The 14,725-nt window shown below is 36.6% G+C and overlaps 1 protein-coding gene across 1 annotated transcript in view; it reads left to right on the forward strand.

The window, feature by feature from the left end:
• DGKI (diacylglycerol kinase iota) overlaps nt 1-14,067 on the forward strand; it is a 269,174-nt gene extending 255,107 nt beyond the window's left edge. Inside the window, exons 30-34 of the mRNA XM_029285555.1 lie at nt 2,919-2,956; nt 6,240-6,360; nt 9,254-9,290; nt 13,090-13,189; nt 13,951-14,067. Coding sequence (XP_029141388.1) covers nt 2,919-2,956; nt 6,240-6,360; nt 9,254-9,290; nt 13,090-13,189; nt 13,951-14,067 — 413 coding nt within the window. The remainder of the gene's footprint in view (nt 1-2,918; nt 2,957-6,239; nt 6,361-9,253; nt 9,291-13,089; nt 13,190-13,950) is intronic.
• Nucleotides 14,068-14,725: the final 658 nt, after the last annotated feature.

A 14,725-nucleotide genomic window follows, 5' to 3' on the forward strand; every position in this document is an offset into this window, starting at 1 on the left:
AGTTCCTTGCCTATTCCCCCCCCCCCCCTTGTTGTAGGTTTGCATTCAGTTGTCATACATCTTCCTTGCTCAAGGCTTTTTATTTTCTTTACATCTTTCTTTAGCTGTCATGATAGTTTATTCTGAAATCTTCTTGTATCATTTTCCTCTTGAACTTTAGGGATCCCCCCCCTCACTTCAGTTTTTGTGATGTCTCTTAGCTGTGTCTATAATTTCTTAAGTATACTGAATTGTTTCTTTTTAAAACGATCTTATATCCTGACTGTATGTCCTCCAAATCAAATCTTTATGCCATAGTCTTTCTTTTTAATTTAACAAGTTTAACCAAATGATTTGACGCCAATAATGCATGATCTGTTCTACAATCTGAACCTGGAACCATCCTGGCTGACTGGAATTTATTTCTCCACCATCTGTTTCCTATTAAGTTTTATTCTAGTGTTGTGCATCCAATGATGTCCATGCATTTATACTGCATAAAACAAGTATTAGCAATAAAAAGTGTCTCCTCATTGTAGTTTTGCTCATGCCAAATTTTCTTGTAATTCCAAGTTCCTCCATTTCAGTCAGCCACTAGTAGTATTCGCTTCTTTGGTTTTAATGTTGTAGAAAATTAGCTTTTTCAATTTGCCATAGAATTCCTGAAAGTCTCCCATTGTTGCATCTATACTAGATACATACAGTAGTAGAGCATTGATAGATACTCATTATGTCTAATAAATATGAGTCTTTATTTATTGGGTGATCAGTTACTTAGCTATGCCATTTTTCAGAATCCTTATCACTCCCTTCCCTTATATGATGTCATGCCCTGAAAAATTGCTTTAAAATGTCTCATCTATTTAAATCTACTTATTGCACTCCTAAACTTCTAGTTTTGTATGCTTCATTTCTTCTTCAACAATGTCAGGTTTCCTTTGGTTCATGCATCTCAAATTCCATATTCCAATTATATGTGCACATGTAAAATCCTCTTTCACTCCTTGCACCATTAGTAACCCGTTGTCCTAGTAAATGTGATCTGATCACTCCAAATCTGACTGAAAGAATTGCATTTTGGTGGTTGTAGCTTTCTGATATTATCAGAGAGATTCAGACATATTCATACCATTTTCATGACCTCCTGTTTGCCTTTAGAACTGTTCTCTTAGGTAATCAAATCAAATTAAATTATGGTCAAAGACCAGCATAATTCTTTTAGGTAGGTTAGCTTCCCTGAAACCTACAGACATTATATATTGTGGATCATAGTTAGCTTCTGGCCTTTGGACTTTACCAGAAAAGATGATCTAATCCAAAGGTCACTGTTTGTAAGATAATTGAAATTACTCAGATCTTATACGATATCAGGGTGAAAAATTCTACCAATGATATATATGACTTTTCTCCCTAGTTTCAGCACACTATTATGTTCAGCTTGTTGAAAGAACATCTCATAGGGATGAGTAGAATTTATAGATAAGAACGTAGATTTTCAGCACTGAATTTTTATCTCTGGATTTACTCCTTCTCCAATTAATCTGTTATAATACTTCACTGGATTTTTTTCTGCATTTCCTAATATTGTCATTTGATGAAGAACATGTTTTGATTATTGCTCAAAGCAGAAAAATACTTTAGTGAAATTATTATGGTGGGCTATGGAGTTCATATACTATTATTATTTGATGAAGTGGTTAAGAGGTGTATAATTGAATGCCCTGTTCCTCCAACATTTCAGCCTTCATTTGATCACAAAGAAAGATATCATGAGGGATGTTCATAAATTTTTTTTTAGCAAGGCAGTTGGGAAGCCTGTAGAATAATAGGGAAAATGAAACAAAACTACACAATAATACTTTTGGCAGCAAGAAACTAGAAAAAAAAACACAGAAAATGAACTCTAAAAAAGATTGGATAATTCTCTCTGACACTGAGGTTAGGAAAAAAGATACCTCTTCTAAAATTTTTGTGATAAATTGAAGGACAGACTTTGGCACAATTTTAATCTATAAGACATTGCTAAGAAGAAGTAACAAGAATTGTCACTAAATTCTTTATACATTTTGTGTGAATTTACTTTGTGTGAATTCCCAGGCTACATGGTTTATAATCTGCTTATAGAATTTATTGAGAACCTGGAATAGGTTCAAAGAAGGCTAGTGATGATGACCAGGGAACGAGAAATAATATCTTATGAAAAGCAATTAAAGGAGATAGACATCTTTAGTCATAAGAACAGAAGACTGGAGAGGATATGGTAGCACAAGTACTCAAGAATGTCAGAATATTAACACCTATCCTTTACTGTTCCAGAGTTTAAGAATAATAAGTTCTCGGGAAGGCAGAATGCATTGAATATTACAAAAACAAATCTGATAATGAGAATAGTTTGACAATAGTTCTGAGAGAGAGAGAGAGAGAGAGAGAGAGAGAGAGAGAGAGAGAGAGAGAGAGAGAGAGAGAGAGAGAGAGAGAGAGAGAGAGAGAGAGAGAGAGAGAGAGTGACTAGATCTTACTAAAATCTAGCTTTTACTTTAAGTATAGTCAATGTCTATTAACATTAGCTGGGCCCATACTCTGTACTCAGGGCAACTATATTATTGGTAATTACTTTTACTTACAAAGTATTCTTTCTATGCTCAGTTTATGTTCAAGATCTTATTGTCTTACAAAGATAGGCTTAAGATACAGAAGGATCTTGACAGACTTGAACATTGGGCGCTATCTAACAAAATGAAATTCAATGGTGAAAAAAGTAAGGTTCTACATTTAGGCAAGAAAAACCAAATGCACAGATACAGCATAGGGTATGGACGATCATGTCTGTAGAATATCAACCTTCAGAATATATTCAATTAACATAATCAAGAGAAATAAATGCCTCTTTTGTCAGGAATAAGTATGAATGTTAATAATATCTTCTTATGTCTTTGCAGCACTTTTACAGTCAGTAATAGCTGGCGATTTTCTAAGAGTAAGTAAAAGAAGTTATCATCCTATATATCTCTTTGATAATATGTGTTGTGTTACTAATGTGGACTTTGATCCATCAATTTGGCGACCCAGATGGGACTCAAACCCACAATCCCTGGTTTAGGGATTAAAATCTTCATCCTTGTTCATCCAAGCCGGGGATAAATAAACAACATGGCGACTGCTTTGGGAAGAAGGTTTATTGAAGAGCCAGAAAGATGGTTCTTGCAGGAAAGACCAGAGAAAAGAAGGGCTGAGCACATGAGTATACCCTTTGTAGCCTTTTGTTTGGAATAGGTTCCTGTTCATGTGGCATGAACTTTGAGGCTATTTCCTGTGTCACTTATTCTGACCTGAGTTTAGGTGTGCCTCTCTGGTATTCTTTATGGTGATGGGTTAGTCCTATTATCATATCCTGCTTCCCTGGTGATGGGGCTAATGACTCCTAGAGTTTGGGTGGGGTATGCAGCTTTTAGGTGTCTTTGTCTTCTTGATCTCCTAGCTGGGGCCTTTCTGATGGTTTACATTTGCATTTGTATAGGGCTGGCTTCTGTTTGGGGGGGGAGTCCTGGGCATGCTTTTCTGTCTCTTTAAGATCCTTGAAGGAAATATATTTTTCTGCCCTTTTAATATTTCCTTCTCTGGGGAGCTGACTTCCTACACTAACAATTTGTTTTTATACACCATATAATGACATTCAGGGTACTTCCATATCACTGTTTTGCCCTACATTGGGATCAATTCCAGTTCTCTTAGAATTCATAATATTGTACATTTTAGGTAGTATAATTGATTTATTTTGGACTTTGCTCCAGGTTATTAGAAACCATAGCAAGTGTGGTATTTTCCTTTTGTTGCAATTCTAAAATATTTTATGGGAACACTTGGTGGGAACAGTCTCCTTGTGCTGTCTTCTGGCAGTCCTTAACTTCTCTCATCCACCCTACCCTCCCCCACAGAAATTCAGCATCCTGTTCCTGGACCGTATCCAATTTTGGGATATAGCTTCAGAAACATTAATTCCTTGTGTCTTTTAGCCAGTGACCACTAGTGGGCTTTAGAATAGTGATAGCTCTGCTCTGGTTTCCCCTGTCTGGAGAAAAAACAGTTAGGATTTTCTTTTTGGCTTGCTTCCTATAGGAAGAATGAAACAATTTCTTTTGCCTATTTTTTCCCCTCTATCATGAGGACAGCTCAGAGTTACAGGCTGTACTTTTATAAAATTGATTTAACCTTGTGCCTCTTAAACAACTATCTTTTCCAGATACTCATGACAGCCGCATATGAACTGCTAGATATAAATTCAATAAACAACCTGGAAGATGCTAACTAGGGTTACCTCAATTTTTTTCTCTCTAGAGTCTTCTTATCTGAGCCAGTTAGAAATTGTCTCCAACCTCTCCCAGTTCAGTCACCATAGCAACATACAGCCACATCTATTAGGAAAAGCATTTGGCAGCAAACAGGAAGCCTCCCTTTAAAAACATCCAGGGCTTTGATAAAGATGGTTAACAAATGCAAATTAACTTTAGTTTTGCAAGGACACATTGTGTGCTGTTAATGCACCTGACTGGAATGAAACGTCCTGTGATGAGCATGATCCTAAATCTTGTAATACATTTCCTATAATGCTTATGCTTTGTTATTTTTGTAATTCTTCTCATTCCTTGTTGCCATGCTATACATGAGAAAGGCACACCCTGAGGCCTCACGGCTGCATAATGTCTAATAAAGTCCTGGGAAGTGATTTGCCATTGCTCCTTCCTAGGGTAGAGAGTATGTAACTAACTCAGATACCTAGTGGGCTTTGTGCCTAAGGTAGGATTGGAACTCACAGTTTCTTGATTTCCATCTTGGTATCTTAACCATTACACCTTAGATACATGGCTTAGATACATGGCTCTTAGTCAATAGATACATGGCTCTTAGTCAATAGATACATGAGAACAATCATATTTAATTCAATGTGATTAAATAACAACATCCAATTTAGGATTTTTTTTTTGTCTCTTAACATTGTCCATTTATTTGGGCTGTCCCTACCAATATTTGGAGTGCAATCCCATTGAAGTGCCAACCTCTGTTTGAAAGGATTTCATTTCTTTATTCTGAAATACCTTTCTAATCTTAAAAAAGAGAACTAATGCTTAATGAACAATCACAAATACCTTGGAATTTTAGTATCACTGCAACTTCAAAGACCATTAGCATAAGAATTTAGGTAAGATTCAAGTAGCTGCCAGAATAAGCAAAGTGCACCACAGTCTGTTGTCTCATGATTTGATATATAACCAAACTAATGGTACATTATCTACTCTCCTTTGCACTTCATTGTAATTCAGTATTTGCTGTGAATACAGTTCAGTTATTAAACAGGTTCTACGAACACCAAGTCTGATCTGTATTCTCTAATGCCAAAGTGAAAAAGGGAGAGGATTCCATACGCCTCCCCCCAGTAATTATCCTTTGTTTTGCAGCAGTTGAAGCTCAATTCAAAGATTATGTTTTTCTGGTTGGCAGAACACACTTATTTCAGATTTAATGTTTTTTTTCCAACATAAATTTTTGCATATTTTTTGTTTCAGGCAAGTTGTCCAGTGCATAGGTTAGGAGTAGTCTTATTTCTTCTCAGCCTCTACTGTCTTGCTGGTGTTTGAAAGAGGCCTTCTCAACTCATTCATTCCCCTGATCGATAACTCTGAGTAGATGGAGACACAGTGGTGATCAATTTCCATCATAAATTATCACCCTACAAAATCTATCAAAGCCATAATTCACAGATTTCCCCAATCTACAACTTTCAAGATACGCTGAGATTGTTGCATCCAAAAGTGGCCACCTTCTCAAGACCAGGTTGGAAAAGGCTACCATATGCACTGTAAAAACATAAGCATTTTGATCTTAGATAAAAGAAGAAGTGTCCAGTTATGGGATTGTACCTTTGACCTTGACTGACCTCAGTAAATGAAAAGAGAACAGTGGCCAGCCAAAGAAAAGTAAACTTAAAATGCTCTTTCATTCCATCCTGCACCAGTAGCTTGTCTTTCCTCTATCTCTAGGAATCTGTACTTGGCTGCATTTGAAAAACAAGCGGCTGAGTACATTCATTTAGGCCAGCGTGGATGATGTTACCTAGTTTGGTAATGAAAGTCTGCAGGAAAACAACTAAGCTCAGAGAGCACCAAGAAACCCATAATCCAGCCCTGAGCTACAAATATTCTCTTCTATTGGTACTGAAATGAAGTGATGATTTTGAATAATTACATTTTTTCTCTCTATTCCAGTTTGTAGAATGGTGTAAAAAAGGAGCTAATCTATTAATCCGGGGTCCTGACCACTGTTCCTTGCTTCATCATGCAGCAAAGACTGGGCATGGTGAGATTGTAAAATACATTCTAGAACATGGTGAGTGAATTATTCATCCTGTTTCACCTACTATTTATATGGGTGAATTTAAGGGAGTAGATAATTGTCTTGTCAAATCTATTGTTTATTTGTTTCTCATTCTGAGCCTGTTTTATGAATTAGTATTCTGAAGAGTTATATATAAATAGAGTAAACTGCCTCAAATTTCTCAGATAGATCAGACTCCTGAGGCTGGAAGTAAGGAAGAAATTCTGTTTGGTTTTTTGCTTCTAATATAGCTAGTATAGAAATAGTTTTACAGAGACCTTTACAGAGTGACTGAAAAAGCTGAGTGGGCCCTTTTTCAGCATATGCGTACTCCCTTTCATTTGAAAATCTGGAACAGAAAATGGAACAACAGTCATGGTAAATGGTGGATGACAAAACTTACATTTGATACTTTTCCATTACACTCAGAAGATTTTTTAAGTGCTTAATAATGTCTGAAACCATGTCCTGAATTTCAATCTCTCTCTCTCTCTCTCTCTCTCTCTCTCTCTCTCTCTCTCTCTCTCTCTCTCTCTCTCTCTCTCAGTCTCAACTTCTACCATTATTTACATTGTTTCCTCATTGATTATAGTACTAAAAATTACTTTAGCCACAATGTTTTCTAAATGTGTTATGGAATATGTGTGATTATCGCTATCATGCTGTCCTAATCAACTTCAAGGTTCTTTCTGACCTGTCCTCTCCCCTCCATGTGTATCAATCATACATGTGTCATATGTGTGGGAGTTACAAAGATAATAGATAGATTGCATGTAAAGGGAACAGGGTAAATTTCTCTTTGTTTGGCAGTTGATATTTAATACAGAGCATGGGATTGTTTGGGAAGGAGAGAATGGCAATCACGGGGCCCTTTTGTTGGAAAATTCCATAGGACTTGACATTTTTGCTTTCTCTGTTCTCTTACCATGAGCTCAGAGATGGACTAGCTATCTGCCATTTCCCCCCATCCTCTGCTTTCTCACATGTAGAAGAAAGTGTATAGAAACTCAAGCTCATTTGCATCCTGGGAAACCACCAGTCCATGTGTGTGCTTGAGCAACTGAAGGCTGGGGGAGGAGAAAGGAGTTAATAATTAGAAAGAGATTGATGATTAGAGACATTAAAGGCAGACTGTGGTTCCCATGGGGGCACCTGCTCCAATACTACCCACGTTTTATTCCTTTCAAGTGAGAGTGCCCCCATTATTTCCTCTTGATTTCCCAGAGCCCTTTATTTATTTCTTTGCTTCCTTGCATCTCCTTCCTTCCTTCCCACCGTCCCTCTTGTTTTATTTTATTTTCCCTCCCTGCTGTTTTGCTTGATGGAAATCTCACTGATGCGTTTCCCTTTTGGACTTGCCTTGGGTTAGTTGGCGTGCTCGCTCTCCCTCTGCCAGGCCCCTTTCTTTTTCTTTTCTCACTGTCCCTTGCTAAGACAGCCAGCTCCCTGCTGTGGCAGAAGGACAGTAGCATTTGCTTTTCCAGTGCCAACCTTTCCCACATCTGTGTACTATTGTTCTGCACCGGAGGGGGATTTGGAATCATTAGCTGGCAGCAAATAGCAGCTCTGAGGGACAGAAAGTTAGAAGGGGGAGTTTATTTGGAGGCCCATAATGTTGAATAAAATCTCATAGTTCACAATTAACCTCTTCCTACTTTACTTTCTTTTTGGCTCCACTCTAATTTTCTCTTAATCTTTAGACTATCACCCGCTGTTCAGTGTTTAAGACCTTCAGGAGTTTATAAACAACATAGTAATGTTTATTTATTTATTGTTATTCTTGTTATAAATTATTTGCTGCTTCCTTATTACCAAACTCAGGGATCTGCAAAGAAATAAAAGGTGGTGGTTTTTTTTTTTTTTTGCTATTCTTGCTTGATTGTGTGCTATTAAGTCAATGTTGGCTCTTAGCAAACAATAGATATATTTTCTTCATTGTTATTCTAGCTGGAATCAAATCTACCAGATCTCAGGCAGTAGATTTTCCTGAAACTTTTAACTGGTTCTCCAACTAGAGATGTTGTACCAGGAACTGCAGCATGCAAAGCACATTTCCCACCCATAAGTTATCTCCTCCCTACAGTTACTTCTCATATCACATTCTTTCTACAAGGATATATTGGAAAAGGGGCCTGTTCACCTTTGTTCTCTGTCAATAGTCTAAAGCAAAGATCCCCCATACCTGCATGAAGTTTCAGATTGTCCATCAACCCCAAACATTTATTATATGAAAATAATTTAATAAATACTACTTTATTGCTGCTGCAACTGCTACTAGTAATAACAATAACAACAATGGATACTCCCATTAACCCTTGGGGGCTGATATTGACCATTCTGGGGAACCCTGGCCTAAAGCAAGATTGAGACACAACTTTCACTGGGTGAGAAAGGGAATGAAATCCTTCCTTTTGTCTCTGAAGGGTGATGGAGTAAAAATATCTTATGCAGTTTCTAAATTTACTCAGCTTGGAGAAATTATTTGCTCCCCCTTCTTTCCAGGAGGAGAAGAAAAATCATTTGGTTGATATGAGCGGTATAGCTTATTGTGAGTGAATATCTTGTTTCCTTGTATCATCATCATCTTGCCATAATTCTGCTACCTCCCCTAATTTAATTCAATCTCAAGAGGGCTTTTCAAGATTGAGAAGTACCAGCAACTAAGAATGATTATAGAACTTGTAAAAAAAAACAGTAACTATTGCATCCTCACCCATCCCCAGTAATAAGGTAGGCTCAAAAAGCACCCTGAAGGAAACATTAAAATACTCTGAGGATAAGCTAAATACAAAAACAAAACAAGAGTCTTCCAAGAGGAAGAAAACTTCTGGGGGAGCAGGATGGGGAACAGACTTCAACATCCAGTAGGAAACAAGAGCATCATCTGTTTTACTTTCTTTTGTAGGTTCTTCTGAGTTACTGGATATGACAGATAGTGAAACGTAAGTCTTGCTCACTCAGCTTCTCTTCTCATATATTCACTTCAGCTTACTTTTAGTTGCATAGAAAATCAAAACAATGTCATGTAAGATTAAGCATAAAATAACAATTTTTTATAAATATTTTATTAATTTTCTAATTTTACAATCATGAGTACTTAACGAACAACGTGTTTTCTGGGTCTATTGGTAATTCAGTGGTACATATTAACTTTCTCAGTCTACTTCTAATAATACATCATCCAGTGCTTCCTTGGTCCTCTCTTCTTCCAGTGGTATGTATTTTTCCACACTGGGAAAATACAATTTTTGTTACTGTTAATACATATACAGTTAAATATAGACATCTTCATCACATTTTTCTAGTGTTATACATAATATCGATAGTGTCAGTTTATAATATCTTTTCTAGCCAGAACATATCTCAATTGTATTTGCACTTAAAATCCATTTGTTCAATCAATATCCTGTTTTCCCCGCTTTTTAAAAATGTTAATTTCCTATCAATGTTCAAAATAGCTCTATCGCTTATAATTTTCTCATAATAAACTATATTTGGATAACCAAAAGCTTCCCTTATTCAAACCCTTTTAAAATTTTCATATTTCCCATCTCATAACAAAGTATAATATTCTAGTTACAAATCCTATCCTTCTAATTATAATAATACTTTTATTTCTAACAGTTATCTATTTTCTTAACCATATTCAAACATCTGTTTAATAGTATAATATCCCATCTAATAGGTCAAAACCTCTATTTTCTTCAGTCTTACTCTAACTTTCTTCCTTTGCCAAATAACTTTCCAAGTCAGTGCATTTGAATCATCAAGTAATTCTTCCTCTGTTTTTGTATATATTGTTTGGAATGAGGAAGAGAATTTGATTGAAGTATTTTGGGAAGAACGCTCAACCCATTTATATTCATTAAACAGCATGCGTCCTTCTCCTTCAGTTTTTCTTTTCATTTCTTGTTTGTCAATATTCAGCATTTCTCCTAACAGCTTTAGCATCCGTTCAATCAGCTCTTCTTCCTTATCCTCAAATGTGTTCTGAGATCTTGACAAGTAAGATATCTTTTCCATTTCTGGTGATATCACTGCATCTTCTAATTTTTCATTTGTCTATATCTGTCTTTAATTCCTTCCTTTAGGTCCTCCATCTTTGGATCCGTTTCTTCTAATTTCCCTTCTGTTTCTGGGTTACTAGTTCCTTCTTTGTAGTCATTGTCTGGGTTTGTGTTATTTTTAGTCTCATCCTGAAATAAAACAATTGTTTTATTGATTGATTTCAACATAGAAAGAATTTCTTTCTGAGATTCATTAACATGTTCTTGCTGGCATATCAAGCTAAGGGCTTTGGAGACATGTGTTAAAAATGGTTTTTTACCATTTGCAGCTAAGTATGGAACACCCACTTTGTTTTTGTATGTAGTCTTTAAAGTCCAATAGGGTCCCCAACACAGATAAGCAGCCCAAGAGGGTTTTTTCCCCCTTTTTCCCGGTTTAGTCTATATAAATGAAAATTTCCAGGAACAACAAAAAATCTTATCTAAGTCTGGGCTTCAAGCCAAGTTTCCTTTAAGCATTATAAATTGTAGTGCTATCATTCACCACTAGATATCGTGGATACCATCTTCCAGCTTTCTGAATTCAAGCCTATTTTACAGACTTTCAAATATCTTTTCTAAAAAAAGGTCTCAAAGGTACTTTTAGTCCCCAAATTTCAAAGCTATATATCTGTATTAATTCCAAATTGATGTTGAAGTTTTCTCTATTTTCTTCCAAAGCAATTAATTCACCGCTTTTCTTTTCCTGAGGGAGTGGGGCAAAAACTTCCCTTCCCTCTCTTATCGGGGAGGATTCTTTGCTTTGGGCATTCTTTTTTCCAGGAAAGTAAGGTCATAAAAAGAGGATAAAGTCTCACCCAGTTCCATCCATGTTGCTCAAAAATTGCTAGTTAGTGCTTATCTTCAGTATCAGCAGCTTCTGACTGGTGACACGAATGTAGCCAGTCTTTCCCCCACCAGTTTGGAGGGCTTCCTTGGATCCAGTGGAAGGGCCACCACCCCTCCACAATCGATGAGGATCCCCTCCTTCTTCACCTCTCTGGGGTGACTTTTGACCCTTTTTAGGGTCCCTAGCGGGGCGAAATCAAATCCATTATGCCACGATGCCTAACCGGAAGTTCGGCATAAAATAACAATTTAATGTGTTGATTTACACAATGTCAGCCTATCCATTCCTATTTCAAGAATATATTGTATTCCTTTTAAAATTCATGACATTCTGAAATCCATAGTTGTCTCCTGAACCCCCTTCTCCCCCCACCAAGTATTACAGTCCTATCTATCAAATCCAAAATGATTACTTTGAAGACATTATTAGAGACATGAAAGTTCACTACAGATTACGTTTTTTGTTTTTGTTTTCCCTTTAAATCTAAATATAAAAGAGAAAGGAAAAAAAAACCTTTCAGTTCTAGTCAACATGACCAGTAGTGGTGAAAGTACTGGGTCAAATCCATGTTTTACTCTTTTATGTAAAATATGGGCTTCCTCCCATCCCCCATAGGGACTAAAAACAATTTTGTAGAAATTCTTGGGGACAAATAAGGAGAATGGCTTATATTGATGAAAAAGATCTGCATTTAAATTTCAGTTTAAAAATTGTTCAAGTTGGTGTACTCCTTTGTAAGGGTCTCTTCGGTTCCTTCCATTCAACTCATTGTGCCTCAGAATGATCATTTGACTCTGCCCTATTGATCAATTACCAATATGGTGCTATTGGGATATTGTTACCCAGAAGAAGCTGGGGGGAAAAGGGCTCATACATTACTGTGAAGCAGTATATGAACTGGGGGCCACCATTAAGTAAAAAGTCAAAAAATCTATACAAGGCTTTAGACACCTCTAAGCTATCACCTTGCACTAATATTTCCTAATTTCAAATTGGACAAATTAAAGGAAAGTGAACAGATTGGCATAATGCTAGTCTAAAAGCATTTGAAAGGAATAACCAGATTAGTGAAAATTTAATGGTGCTGCAAGAAAAAAGAAAAAAAAATCTCCCAAATCTAGCTGTTGTTGGGATCCAGTTAATCTATATTTCCATCTCTTAGCTTCTGGATAGAATTAATTTCTTTCCTTTGTTCCTTCTGTAGCTACTACAACAAGAATATAAAGATCCATCATTATGCAGCCTGTGACAATCACAGCTTGTATTTGCAATCTCTGCTAAATCTTTTGGTTTAAGCCCAAGCAAAAAAATGGAATAAATCTTCATATTTGTTTAAACATTAATGCCCAGCTTTTATAGTGTATACATCTTCAGAGATGACATAATATTCAGTTCCAAAATCTAGAGGAATATACAACATAAATATTGATGTCTGTTTTAAAGATTTTAAAACATACACATGCAAGCATACTCTGCTGTTTAAAGCCAAAGAATTTTATTGTTCAGATTTTGGAAGAAACATGGGAATGAAAGAGAAGGAAATTTACTCTGCAAGGGAATTCATCCAAATGGGCATGGGTATAAGGGAAAAAAACCATCATGTAAGTGATTTAAAATTGGACTTCAGTGTAGGTAACAACTTAATATTCAGTACGTTGCTTTAAGCATGGCAATAAAACAAAACAAAACTAAAATGAAAGTTTGAGCACTTTTAAAACCATATTCTGCTGTACCAAAGATGTAGAGGACAAATTAAGAAAATGTGTTTGTGTCAGCAATCCTAAAAATTATGTCCTGTTGAATGTAATTCATTATATTGATAGTTTTTTTCCATTAAACACCCAGGGGTGAGACAGCATTGCACAAGGCAGCCTGCCAACGTCACCGTGGCATCTGCCAGATGCTGGTAGAGGCAGGGGCATCGTTGGGGAAAATGGACTCCAAGGTAACCAAATCAAACCAAACAAATCCATTTCAATAATTCTGTGTGCAAGTGAAGTCAATATGTAGCCAACTCGGGCAATGCCTTTGCTAATATGTTGAGAGCCTCTGTGCTTGCTTGTTTTTCAGCACACTTTCATCGAGTTTGCTTGGATGGAAGCCCTGCTGATTTTATTTATCTATCATTTGTCACTTGCTATTGACAATTTCAAGTTGGCTTTTAACAGTAGTCAAAAACCATGAAATCTACAAGAATATAAGTAATGTAAAACCATAGTGTATGAGCAATATAGCCAGCTAGTAAATCAGCACTTTAAAAGATTTATGAGCTTGAAATGCCACTTAAGTATTGGATAATGGGATTTCATGTAGTGCCTATACTGATGAAGATGTTTTTATTTTAAATCGGAGGCCACTGCATAGTTCTGGTAACTAATCAATTTAAGATTCCAAGAAAATATTGTTAGGTTGTGGCATTCAAAGATTTGTTGGTTTAAGTGTTGATTTAAAACAGGACTTCACACTTAGCACCCACCAAATCCAATCGCATTGGAGTGTTCTATATGGTGGCCCACTAGAACAAGTCAACAGAATTGTCAAATGCTAAATATAACTGTATTTACAAGTGAATTTAAAAAGTGAATTCATATTCAGTCCAAAAAGGAATAAGGAAATGAATCCTCATGCTCAACATGCTGTACGTGTTGGTTTCCCCTTTCTATTGCTGAATGTTTCTCTCTCTTTTTTTCTGCCTTACCATTATAGGGTAAGACACCTCGAGATAGGGCCCAGCAGGCTGGGGATCCAGATTTAGCCTCCTACTTGGAGAGTCATCAGAATTACCCAGTAGTGCCCCACGAGGATCTAGAGACTGCCGTGTGATCTCTGTGGTGTGCAAGAGAAAAACTCTAGGAAATGATAAAGCTGCACCTGAGGTACTCTTGAGGTGTCGTGTGAGGAAGAAGCAAATGGAACCACCAGTCTCTCGTTCTCCGGCAAACTCTGAGAAGAAGCCACATGTTTCTAAGGGCTACGGAAACTTGCCACGGAACTGTTCCCACATGTCAGCTTGTAGGGATAAAGGAGGAGACTCAAAGGCCTGGAAAATCCATAGGCCAAGGAAATGTATTCTCACTGCTCTCCCTAAGTAGCATGAATGTTTCCCATGTTCCTTTTGTAGAATCTATTTGAATAAATAACAGCAACACAAAATGTGAGGGAAGAAACAAAATAACACAAATATTCATAATCCAGTCAAACATTTATCTTCCTCTAACACTTGCCATGAAACTCTTGTGTTTCCATATTCATGCTCTATATTCTTCTTTCAGATGCTCCGTTGCACATCAGTAAACCGGCATCTGTCTCTTTGTGCTAAATTTTCACCATTCTGGATTAAATCAACTCTGTGTAAAAGGATCTGGAATGCTCATTGCAAAGTCATATAATGAATTCTTGCTTTATATATTCTCCAAGATTGCATTACTACATCATTGCTTCTTCTGAACCCATTTCCTTCCTGTCTTCTTTGGATATATAT

This window comes from Protobothrops mucrosquamatus, unplaced genomic scaffold (genome assembly GCF_001527695.2).
Source record: "Protobothrops mucrosquamatus isolate PMUCROS unplaced genomic scaffold, P.Mucros_1.0 scaffold1857, whole genome shotgun sequence".
Taxonomy (NCBI): domain Eukaryota; kingdom Metazoa; phylum Chordata; class Lepidosauria; order Squamata; family Viperidae; genus Protobothrops; species Protobothrops mucrosquamatus.